Source organism: Scomber scombrus, chromosome 19 (genome assembly GCF_963691925.1).
Source record: "Scomber scombrus chromosome 19, fScoSco1.1, whole genome shotgun sequence".
Lineage (NCBI taxonomy): Eukaryota > Metazoa > Chordata > Actinopteri > Scombriformes > Scombridae > Scomber > Scomber scombrus.
In genome coordinates, this window is record NC_084988.1 from 18,392,718 (window position 1) to 18,405,245 (window position 12,528).

The 12,528-nt window shown below is 43.0% G+C and overlaps 1 protein-coding gene across 1 annotated transcript; it reads right to left on the reverse strand.

The window, feature by feature from the left end:
- Positions 1 to 109: 109 nt before the first annotated feature.
- Positions 110 to 5,022, reverse strand: LOC134001166 (cell cycle control protein 50A-like). The gene is made up of 7 exons (XM_062440732.1): positions 4,572 to 5,022; positions 3,237 to 3,356; positions 2,585 to 2,692; positions 2,410 to 2,497; positions 2,032 to 2,175; positions 1,740 to 1,949; positions 110 to 587 (listed from the first exon to the last, which is right to left on the reverse strand). The coding sequence occupies exons 1-7, from the start codon at positions 4,818 to 4,820 to the stop codon at positions 394 to 396; spliced, it is 1,113 nt and encodes a 370-aa protein (XP_062296716.1). The 5' UTR covers positions 4,821 to 5,022; the 3' UTR covers positions 110 to 393.
- Positions 5,023 to 12,528: the final 7,506 nt, after the last annotated feature.

A 12,528-nucleotide genomic window follows, 5' to 3' on the forward strand; every position in this document is an offset into this window, starting at 1 on the left:
TTGCAGTGCATAATATGGACAAGCACGTGCATTAAAAATTCATACATCCTTCAATAATTAAGCCATTCGCAAAGCACTGTTACAATGAAACACAGACACTTTGATAATGTATAGATAAATAGAAAATTTAAAAAATGAAGACAGGAAATGACATTCTCAGCAGCCAGCCTGAAGCTATATGCACAGAGACACAGATTCTAGCTTCCTCTTTTGCCTTAGTTGTCCTATGCATTAAAACAACTTTTGATGAGACACAGAAACACTACTGCTCTTACACAAACACACAACAGACATTTACAGTGTATTCACACTAAAAATCAACAAGCAGTCCAGAAAGGACCCTGTGGGGTCACCCGGGAATGCAGAGACAGGAGGTTGCCACACAGGAACTGTTTAGTTGGGAATATCTGCACTGTTGTTGCGTGTGTCATATTTGTGGTGGATGATCAGCAGAACAACACCCAGGAAGAAGCAGATGGAGCCCACAGTGATGTAGGCGATGCCAAGGAAGGGGTTCTTCCCTCCCATCCAGGAGATGGTGCTCAGGATCATCCGCTTGCGACCATCAAAGCTGAGCACTGGGTAATCTGGTTACATATGGTTAAAGATAAAAGACTGGAGCTTCTGGACTGAAAGAAAATTACATTTTACGACTAGGTTTATCAATAGTATACATATAAACTCTTCATATTCCCTTTATGTACTGAAAAAGTATTGAAACATGTCAACAATATTAAGCGGTTTACCTAGATTAGAGTTAATCTTATTCAGTCTTCAAATACAGCTACACTAACCAAATTTAGCACTATCACATCACACTGGGAAAAGCAATAAGCGATTAATTGAATTTTCACTATTTTAGACTGGATGCAAGCAACACATTTTCATTTTCATTCTGCAGTTATACTGGTTCCCTTATAACTTTACTTGTTTTTAGGAACTAGACAAATGTGTATGGACCCTTTTGGTCTTGTAAGCTTCTACATTTCAGATCTGGGTCAAGAACAGTTATCTGGGTAACTTTACTGAGTAAAACCCAGAACATTTACTGATGCAAAAATGAGCTGTTATGGGATTAATTTAACACAGTTACCCAGATAACTCAGTAAACTTGTTTCTTGAAACACCTCATGACATTGAAGCCATTAAACAAACAGATGTGGAGTGTAAGCGAGCATACTGGTGTTTGCTTATTGCACAGTATTTCATGGCAGGCTGACAACAAGCTGCATTTAGTTTATTTTGAAGAATACAGCTGACCGAAGAGAACAAGGAAGGCAAAGGCAGAATGTGTGTCCAATTTTCATTGGACACAGTGTTCATTTGATGTTGTTTAGAGGTTTTCTAAGTTTCATTTTGTCACTCTGTGGCCACAATTTCCTGTCACACACAGATAACGTTCCACTTGTGAATTTAAGGATGTGTTTTACACAGAGGACATTTCGAAATGTCTCAGTAGAAAAAGCATAGATGCTGAATACCATTTAGGTTTCTAGATCCTGGTACTGGTGCATGCCAGCTTGATGTCACACAGTTATGGATTACAGGAAGAGAGTGGAGTCCTCCGTAATAGTATAAGTAGCAAATGTGTTTTTTCTACTATGACAAGTGCAAATATTTGCTGTGAGTTTGTTTTTTTCAACAATCTTACCTTGTGAAGCTACATAAGGAAATATAGGCGGTAGCTGATTAGCTCTAGTTTTGATGGTACGTAGCTTCTGAGCGCATTTAAAGGATACTGTAATTGATATCCAAGTGGTATTTGCCACTGGGTAGAGTTGGGGTCGTGCTTGACTTCTTCTGGATGATACGATAGAGCTTGCGAAAGGTGGGCAACGCAGCCGTGCGCATCCACACAATGAAGTCCTCATTGATAAAGCCGTTGTTCTCAGCATCTGATGGGTCTAGCTCATACACTGGCTTTCTCCAGTTCACTGGCTTGGCTGTGTCTGAGATAGAACGAGACAGGTTAGTCACTGAAGCCAAAGTGTTTAGAAGCCTAAAAGATCATCTGCAGTTTGCTTAAATTACCTTGAAACGCCACAGTAAGGTTGTTGTTTCCACCAGGATTCCTGAACTTCACATGCTTGTCTGTCCACCAAGCAATGCCCTTCTTTACCAGAGGAATTGCAGTTTTGTTGCCACTGGGATCAATATGATACAGCTCCAGAGTGTCTGGAACAGAAAAACATTACTGAGAACATTTCTTCACACCATAAAAAGGGTCATTAAGTACTGCAAACAAGCGGAACCTATGTACTGAACTGATAAGTTACGACTTTTGTTCTGTAGTGAGCTTTTAATAGGAGTTCCAATGATCAGATAAGACTTATGCTAAACACAAGAGTAGTATCAGGCCGTACATTTCTAAAGAAAAAAATGTTAAGTTGTTCAGCATGTCTCACTTACCATTGAAAAGGCTGTTAGCAATTGCCCCACATGGAGCAATCGGCGTGTTATCACTCGTACGGTACGGCTCACATTCTTTGCTGGGGTTCTGTAAACAGCAGCAAATGTTAAGCAGATGCAAAGTTTTTTTGAAATCTCTGCATGATGCAAAAGTACAACATTTCCAAGATTATACCTTCAAAGCATTCCGGTCGCCATTCAGTTGGCTGTCATCCCTGGACTTCACGTAACGTCTGTGGTTCTGATAGAAGTTGGATAAGCCGTAGTACATGAAGACATTGTTCTGCGGAGAAGGATATACAGCATATCAGTAAAAGCTAAAGCTAAAAATAAAAATAAAAAAGCACTTTGGTGACATGAAACTTGCTTCTAAAGAAAGGTCAATGTGTATCAAATATGGGTCTGTGTGTTCTCAGGTAACACAGATGTTTCACCACCGTTTTATTTTTGTCACAATTAGGTTAGGTCATAAACAAATCTAATTTGTGGCAAATGATACTGGTTTGTCTTATCCATAAAACTATTGACTGTTTAAAATGTAAGTGGCTGAGGGCTTTTATAAGTAATCAATGACAACCATCTAAAAGCTACCAGACTGCATATTTTAAAACTAGAATAATCGATGGTAATGAAGGCTGAGGCCAAACCTTGAGTGTCCCTGTCTTTGGACTCAAAATAGATCGTAATGGATAATCAAAGCCAGGAAGGCTTTCTTTGTCCTTTAAATTGCACTTCAAGCAATGCTTATCAATTTCAGTGCTCAAGATTAGAGCATTATTTATTTATTGGCTCCACATACTGTAAACTGGCGCAGGACCTAAGCTCACCTCAAATGGCTGTTCCAATGTGAACTCCACAGAGCAGATGCATGGTGTTGTGCTGTTCCAGCTGTAGTTTCGGGCACAGCTGTAGCATGGACTGGATGTGTCCACACCAGTGTAATCAACCTTAAAACAAGAAGACAGTTTGTAAGTAAACAGCATAAATACAACAAGGAAAACAAATGCATACCAATTGTTCCATGTGTATATACACTTAGTAGCCAGTTTACAAAGTACACCTAGCTAAAACTAACACAGTCGGAAACAAATGCCCTGGAATAAACTACTTTAGGTTAAAATATTCTTTTTTCATTATCGATTGATCTGTTGATTGATCAATTTATTGTTTGGTCAATTAAATGTCAAAAAATGATACAAAATGTCAATTATTGTTTCCCAAATCCCAAGGTGAAGTCCTTAAAAGTCTTATTTTTTCTCGACCGACATTCCATAACCAAAGATGTTCAACTATTATCATACAACACTAAATAAACTCTAAATATTCACATTTAAGAAGCTGGAATCAGTAAATTTGGCCTTTTTTTCCCTAAAATGTATTCAAACCAAAAAATGATTGTCAAGATAGCTGGCAATACATTTTCTGTCATTCAACTAATTGATTCACTGTTGCTACTTTACAATATTTAGTTTTGTGTTGAAGCTGTTTTTGAGAGCTGTTGACTTTTGACTTAGTTGACTCTGGTACAGCACATCAAATAGTAATATTTCTGTGTAACACTGTACATGGTCCCAGTAAACAAATTACTACGATTCAGATTCAGTTAGGGCCATTTCAAAGGCTGTAGTTTATGGTGATGTTGAATTGTATTGTAATACACACAATGAGAGGAAGTTCTAATATTTGATCAACTCTACTGATACAAGTGGGTGTTTGATTAAAGGAAGTTTCTAATAATTGTGCTACACTGAACTGAAATATACTACTGTCAAGTATTTCTAGTATTCCATCCACCCTGATCAATATAAATAAAGTTTTCTACTAATTTAACTTGTATTTTTAACATTACATTTGTGTCTCTACACCTTCCTCCACTGTGAACACAATTTTCAATCCGTTTTAATTACAATTTGCATCACTGTTGTAAGCTGTAAGCTGCCTTTAGCTTGTTGTAAGCTAACGTTATGCGATAAACAGTCAACTCGGTTCAACTTATTGAAAGCCAGACGGGTTTCAGAAATATTTCAACAGGTTCCAACAGCTTGCCGTCGCCTCAGTAAGTGTCTAGTAATCGTGGTTGAAATACACAGTATGGAACAACCTAGACAAAGCTAGTCAGTGGTCTTACTCCGGTTGACAACAGGCAGACATGACTGTATTACCTCGAACTCTTTGATGTTGTTTGATGTGACATACAGGCCGATGCCGATGGGGATGAAGATGAGACCGATAACGAAGAAAGCTGGCAGCACGGTTCCTGCTGTCAGGATGGGCTGCCAGGCAGGTAGTCTCTGCTGTTTGAACGCTGTGTTGTCCGGTTTTTTACTTTTCACAGCGCCCGGGCCACCGTGATTCGAAGCGCCTGAGTGGTGTCCGTCCTCTTCCTTAGCGTTGTAGCTTGACGCCATCATGGCTGCAATCCGCTTCGAGCAAAATAATCCACTTTAGTTGACAGCCGACTGTTCCTAGTTTATCCCACACGACAAGTACAAGAGAAAACGTTGAGACAAAGGACAAAACTGTCCGAATATTGGAATTTTCCCTCTACCTAATCCGAAAAGCTACACATAGTATTGATATTATCTGCCCAGTTAATCGTTCCCAAGAGGAAGAAGCCGGAAGCGTTTGAGCCAATAGTATGTTGAAACGTAGGAGTTGCATCATCGCTATACATAAACACGCCCCTTCCTGACGTCATGCAAAACAACACATTTCATTGGTTCTGCCGTTCAGATATCACACACAACAAAGAAAACAGTATTATTAATAATAATAATAATAATAATCAATGATAATGATAAATCTCTACAGCATTACAAATATACAAAACACAACATATAAAAAACAAACAAATTAGAAAGCCTAACTGAATTTGGAGGTTTTTAACGGTAAGAGCTCAGCAGAGTTGCCAGGTGTGTGTGTTGTATACAAAATAAGTGCGCTATTATGATAAAGAGTGGAAGAGCAGGATATGGAGGATACTTGAGCTGATGATCTGGCAACTCTCCGCTTTCAAGCCGTATGCAGAGAGAAGCCGGGATCTCCGTAGTGGCTTGGCAGGTAGTGGCATCTGACTGGCACTTACCTGTGGTAGTCGGCAGTTGAAGGACTGTCAGCTCGGGCGGGAACACGTTTCCTGGTTTCTTTTCACAACAGTCAGCAGCTGTAAGTCTGTTAGGATGGTAGGTAGTAGGATGGATACTTTTTGTGTTTTTCATTTATTTTATGTTATTACTTCCGCCAAGAACATTGTGATTTCACCTGTTTTGACATTAAAAAGGAACATAAATAAACTCTTTACTTTGTTTTATTTTATGAGAGACGTGTGATGTACACTTAATTGTGTAAAAAAGTTTAAACATAATTGAGCAAACATTAGTAACATGTAGGCTACTTTATAACAAAAAGAAGCGGAATTATCCCTAAATTCATATTATTCTTATTAAATAAGAATGTTCTACGTAATCAATCTATACATTAATCTTTGAAATTAGTGGGGAAAGTATTCACTATTTAATGCCATCTCTCCCATTTCTGTCATTATGACATGAGCATTATTTGTAAGCAAAATTAGCCACAGCTTGTCCAACTAATTTGTTTTTGACTGCCAGGCATCATTTCAATATGAAAATCCTGTCAGTAGAAACCTGAACAGCACACAGACAGGTGAGCTGCAGCCTTCTACAGGAGCTCTGATGTGATGACAGCCACAAACTGAGAAAAGGACAGAATGATTGTTGAGTTTGAAAAAAAGTTACAGAGCAGCACCTACAGGTTACCTACTGTACAGGTTTCTATACATTTATACAAAATCAGAGAAAATTCATGATACCAGTCTGGTTTCAGGCAAGTCACCTGTAACGAAGAGCGCTTCGTTACTAATGACTGATGGCTTAGGCCTTGTAAAGATGGCACATTTGGGTCTTTGTATTGTCACTTTTAACCAAACAATTTAATTAGGCACTTTAATAATGGCACATGACACTTTAATTGTGATAGTTGCACTTTATTAGTAGTTTGCACATTGCATATTTGCACATTTATCTTTATTGAACAGTTTAAACCATTGGGTAATAATGAGTTGGGATTGATGTGTGTTGTCTTCTGCCAGGTGCGATAATCGGCTTCACCTGAGGGAGAGAGGGAGTTCGATTATATAATACTATGTGCACCTCCAGTGTATAATTGATAGACAACATAAATATGCGTTAATATTGCAATGTAAAAGTGTTTTAGTGTGTTAAAGTTGCTGCCTGTATTTAAATTGTTTGTGTGGATTCTTACCTGTCCTTTTGGTGTCTCCTTCAGTGTTCGTCCAAAAGAGTCCCCGGGGTACGAACACCAATTTAAAGGTTCCGGGAGAGACCAAGTGTTAGGATAGGAAGAGGGGGGTTTGGTAGTTGGTGTGTATAGATGTATATTTATTGTAGTGGGTTTGTTTATTTTGGGAAGGAGTAGATAGAGTGTACAGCAGGGGGATAAATATTATGTGAGTGGAAACATCCAATTAAGCAGACCAGTGATGGGGGTATAAAAGGCGCCAGTTTCCATCTGTCCTTGTTGCTGGTCAGGTCTCATCGGTGATGCTGCCATGCCTGTACCATTGTGTGTATGTGATTTTGGTGTTGGTGAATAAAAACCATGATTTGGTGCACCGTACCATCGCCTTTTGACTGCTCTTTTGCTGCATCGTCCAGCCGCTCAGGGTCAGTCTAACAAGTGGTGTCAGAAGTTGGGGCCCACGTTGCAGTAAAATGAATACAAGAGCTGGAAAGAAAGGTGAACAAGAGGACCCAGACCAGGAAGCTTGCTCATCAGTCGACCCAGGCGCATGGACACAGCCATGCCCAGGCACCGAGGCAGAGGGTGCAGCCAAAGGAACGTTGAAGGAGCTAGCAGGTCTGGTGAAGTCTCTCATACAATCTCAGGCAGTGAGAGATCAGGAAATGGAGAAGGAGTCCTCTCGTCAAGAGCGGAGATGGAAATGTGTGCAGCATCAATTTTCACAAATACAGCAACAGGTAAACATAATGAGAGACGACCACGGTCAAGAGTGTGACATACAGTATCAAGGCCAGCCTCAGGAAGAGACCGGTGATGATGATGATGATGAGGATGATGATGATCCAGGGGAGGCGATCAGCCAGATGAGTCAAGGTTTCAGACCACGGCGGGAATCCCTTGTCTATAGGGAACCCAAACTGCTGCCATTATCCACAGAGGATGACATTGAACATTTTCTGACCACGTTTGAGAGAATGGCCCATGTATGTCGCTGGCCCAAAAAGGGATGGGCTGTGCGTCTTGTCCCGCTGCTCACGGGTAAGGCTCGTAGTGCCTATGTTCTGATGGACATAATAGACTCTGAAAACTATGACAAAGTCAAAGCAGCAATTTTGGCAAAATATGAAATCACACCTGATACCTACCGAAGACGTTTCCGTTCCCTGACGATGGAGCCTGGGGAGACACCACGAGAGCTGTACGTTCGCCTGAAGGACCTGTTCTCTAAATGGGTCAAGCCAGATAAGTCAACTGTGGAGGAAATAACAGAGACTATTATCCTGGAACAGTTTCTGAGGATGGTTCATCCAGAATTGGAAATCTGGATCAAAGAACGTGACCCCAAGACAGCGGAGGAAGCAGCTCGTTTGGCAGGGGTCTTCACATCAGCCAGGAAAGGGAGCCGGAATGCCACCTTGGGTCGAGAGAACTACCAAGCCCATGCAAGTAAGTCCACTGGGGGTGAACGGGGGTCTGGTCAGCCACAAGGGAAAGCATTTTCCAGTAACAGGCAGTTCACTTCTCAAGTCTCAAGCCATGCTAAAAGACCTCCACCTAGATTCACTAAACAGGAAGTTAGGTGCTACCACTGTAATGGTCTAGGTCACACCAAGCCATTTTGCCCAGCTTTAACCCACACCAAGCCATCTCTCCTGTGCTCAGTGCCAAGACCAGCAAGTAGACCAGTAGACACAGTACATGGGGTAGGCCGTACAGCACCAGTTCTGATAGATGGACAGCGTGAGGTAGCTTTACTTGATACAGCATGTTTCCAGACAGTAGTGTTGTCCAGGTTGGTCCCAAGAGAGAAGTGGAGTGAAGACAGGTCAAGGATAAGCTGTATTCATGGGGACGAGCATGTCTATCCTACAGCAGAGGTCTATCTGACAGTGGGGGGGCAGACTTTTCTTTTGTCTGTAGCATTAGCTCCAACTTTGCCATATCCAGTCATTCTAGGTAATGATGTTCCCATACTGTATGACCTTGTGCACCAACCAGTTGGTAAATCTGACTGGAACAGTGGGGAGGTTCATAGCTCAGAGGCAGATTTCAGGGTCCCCCCAAGTGAAGTTGAGCCAGAGCCAGTCACAAGTCCAGTCAAACCCTGTAATGTCACCACAAGAGCACAGAGTAGAGAGGGAGTCCTCAGGGAGTTGCCTTTTTGGGGTGTAGAGTGGAAGACGGGGCCAGTGAAACCTATCAAGTCAAGGGCCCAGAAAAGGAGGGAAAAGATGATTGGTGCTCCTAGGAAAGAGACAGAGGACTCATGCAAACCACCTGGTGTTATAGAGTTTGAGTTTCCCCCAGATCTAGGGACACTACAAAGGCAGGACTCTACACTAAACCAATGGTTTGAAAAGGTAACAGAGATTGAGGGGGTTAAGCAGAATAACCCCAGCTGTCTAGCTGATGCCACTTATATAGAGAAAGATGGCCTTCTGTATCAGCGAAAAGGGAAAGTTGAGGTTTTAGCTCTCCCGCAACAGTTCAGACACAAAGTCATGGAGTTAGCTCATTCAATTCCATGGGCGGGGCACATGGCTTTTCAAAAGACTTTGAACAGGATTGCTATGCGGTTTGTTTGGCCAGGGATGTATACACAGGTCTCTCAGTTCTGCAGTTCATGTGAAACATGTCAACTTACCTCAGCAAGGGGAGTAGCACGTGCACAACTGCAGTCTTTGCCAATCATAGATACACCTTTTGAGAGAATAGGCATGGACATAGTAGGACCACTGGAAAGAAGTTCCTCAGGCCACAGGTACATACTGGTGATATGTGATTATGCAACCCGCTATCCAGAAGCCTTCCCCCTCAGGTCAATCAAAGCCAGACAGGTAGCAAATTGTCTTTTACAGCTTTTCTCCAGGGTAGGCATACCTAAAGAGGTCCTAACAGACTGTGGGACAAACTTTTTGTCCAAATTATTGCAGCAGGTTTATCAGGTGTTAGGAGTGAAGGGCATTAAGACCACCCCTTACCACCCCCAGACGGACGGGCTGGTGGAGCGCTATAACCAGACATTGAAAAACATGCTGCGGAAGTTTGTCTCGCATACAGGTGCTGATTGGGACCAATGGCTGCCATACCTGTTGTTTGCTTATCGGGAAGTGCCACAAGTGTCAACAGGGTTTTCGCCTTTTGAACTTTTGTATGGCCGCCAGGTGAGAGGACCACTGGATCTTCTAAAGGACTACTGGGAAACTCCAAAGCTAGGAGGTGAGAATGTGGTGGCATATGTGGTCAAAATGAAGGAGAGACTGGAGGAAATGACAGCACTCGCACATGAAAACATGAGGTCTGCTCAGCAAAAACAGAAAGCCTGGTATGATCAGAAGGCCAGGGAGAGGGTCTTTAATCCGGGCCAACAGGTACTGTTACTGCTGCCAACCAGTGACAGTAAATTGCTGATGAAATGGCATGGGCCGTATGAAATCAGCAAACGAGTGGGTAAGGTCACATATGAACTGTACATGCCAGATAGGCTTAAAAAGTACCAGACTTTTCATGTCAATCTGCTTAAAGAATTCCAGGTTCGTTCAGAGCCTGTGTGTCCGCAGCTGTTGGTACGTACTGTGCAGGATGAGGACTCGAGTGAGAAGTTCTTGCCCACCACCGCCACGATGGCAGAGGCTGTGAAAATGGATGTGTCACATCTGTCTCCCACCCAGCAGGCAGAGGTAAAACCTTTACTTGACCCAGAGCTCTTCAGAGAGACACCAGGTTTCACCTCTCTGGTCCAACACAAGATTCGTCTGAAGGGAAATGCTCCAGTCCGGCAGAAGAGCTACAGGATTCCTGAGCGGTTGATTCCGGTGCTGCAGAAGGAAATCAAGCTGATGTTGGAGCTGGGGATAATCGAGGTCTCCTGCAGTGAGTGGTGTAGTCCAATTGTGCTTGTGCCGAAGAAAGATGGGTCACTCAGATTTTGCATTGATTTTAGATACCTGAATGCAGTGTCCAACTTTGACCCATACCCGATGCCTCGGATTGATGATCTGGTGGAGAGGGTTGGCAGAGCACAGTACATCACCACGCTGGACCTGAGCAAAGGCTACTGGCAGTTAGCCTTGGCACCGGAGGCTAGGGAACTAACAGCCTTCAAGACTCCATTTGGTATGTATCAGTTCAGGGTCATGCCATTTGGTCTCCAGGGGGCGCCAGCCACATTCCAGAGACTGATGGACCATGTCCTGAGAGATGTTGGTGACTTCTCTGCTGCATATTTGGATGATGTGATTATTTTCAGTCAATCCTGGGAGGAGCACAGGGTCCATCTGCAGCAGGTCCTTCAGCGAATCAGAGGGGCAGGACTCACCATCAACCCACACAAGTGTGCTGTGGCCCGAAGGGAAGTAGAGTACCTGGGCTACATTATTGGCTTTGGGAGGATCAAGCCACAACTGGGGAAGCTGGAGGCTATCCATGCTTTTCCTGTTCCCACCACCAAGAGGAAGCTGAGAGGGTTCCTGGGCCTTGTGGGTTGGTACCGGAAGTTTGTTCCTCATTTTGCAGACAGAGCAGTGGTGCTGAATGACCTGACCAAAGCCTCAGCTCCCAACAAGGTGCGATGGACCGAGGAGTGTGACAGAGCTTTCAAGGACCTCAAGGATGCCATCTGCACTCAGTCAGTTCTCCACAGTCCGGATTTTGAGAAGCCTTTCACCCTGCAAACAGATGCGTCTGGAGTGGGCCTGGGAGCGGTGCTGCTGCAGGAGGTGGAGGGAGAGCGGAGACCAGTTGTTTTCCTGAGTCGCAAGCTACTGGATCGAGAGACAAGATACTCTACGGTGGAAAAGGAGTGCTTGGCAATGAAGTGGGCCATTGACACCCTCAGGTATTATCTGCTGGGACGGCACTTCATTCTGGAAACGGACCACCGAGCTCTACAGTGGCTGCATCGTATGAGGGATGCCAACATGCGCATCGCTGGATGGTATCTTTCCCTGCAGCCATACAACTTCACCGTTTGCTACAGGTCAGGGAAGTCCAATGTGGTCGCAGACTGTCTGTCCAGGATGTCAGAAGAGTGAGGTACTGTTCTCCTCGAGGAGAGGGGGGAGGAAATGTAACGAAGAGCGCTTCGTTACTAATGACTGATGGCTTAGGCCTTGTAAAGATGGCACATTTGGGTCTTTGTATTGTCACTTTTAACCAAACAATTTAATTAGGCACTTTAATAATGGCACATGACACTTTAATTGTGATAGTTGCACTTTATTAGTAGTTTGCACATTGCATATTTGCACATTTATCTTTATTGAACAGTTTAAACCATTGGGTAATAATGAGTTGGGATTGATGTGTGTTGTCTTCTGCCAGGTGCGATAATCGGCTTCACCTGAGGGAGAGAGGGAGTTCGATTATATAATACTATGTGCACCTCCAGTGTATAATTGATAGACAACATAAATATGCGTTAATATTGCAATGTAAAAGTGTTTTAGTGTGTTAAAGTTGCTGCCTGTATTTAAATTGTTTGTGTGGATTCTTACCTGTCCTTTTGGTGTCTCCTTCAGTGTTCGTCCAAAAGAGTCCCCGGGGTACGAACACCAATTTAAAGGTTCCGGGAGAGACCAAGTGTTAGGATAGGAAGAGGGGGGTTTGGTAGTTGGTGTGTATAGATGTATATTTATTGTAGTGGGTTTGTTTATTTTGGGAAGGAGTAGATAGAGTGTACAGCAGGGGGATAAATATTATGTGAGTGGAAACATCCAATTAAGCAGACCAGTGATGGGGGTATAAAAGGCGCCAGTTTCCATCTGTCCTTGTTGCTGGTCAGGTCTCATCGGTGATGCTGCCATGCCTGTACCATTGTGTGTATGTGATTTTGGT

What these genes read in the sequence shown, in the direction of transcription:
- LOC134001166 (XM_062440732.1), bottom strand. Translation starts at nt 4,820, where the DNA reads ATGATGGCGTCAAGCTACAACGCTAAGGAAGAGGACGGACACCACTCA. An exon ending in TGCTAACAGCCTTTTCAATG is followed by an intron (nt 2,176 to 2,409) that starts GTAAGTGAGACA and finishes TTTCTGTTCCAG; the next exon opens with ACACTCTGGAGCTGTATCAT. An exon ending in CCTTACTGTGGCGTTTCAAG is followed by an intron (nt 1,950 to 2,031) that starts GTAATTTAAGCA and finishes GTTCTATCTCAG; the next exon opens with ACACAGCCAAGCCAGTGAAC.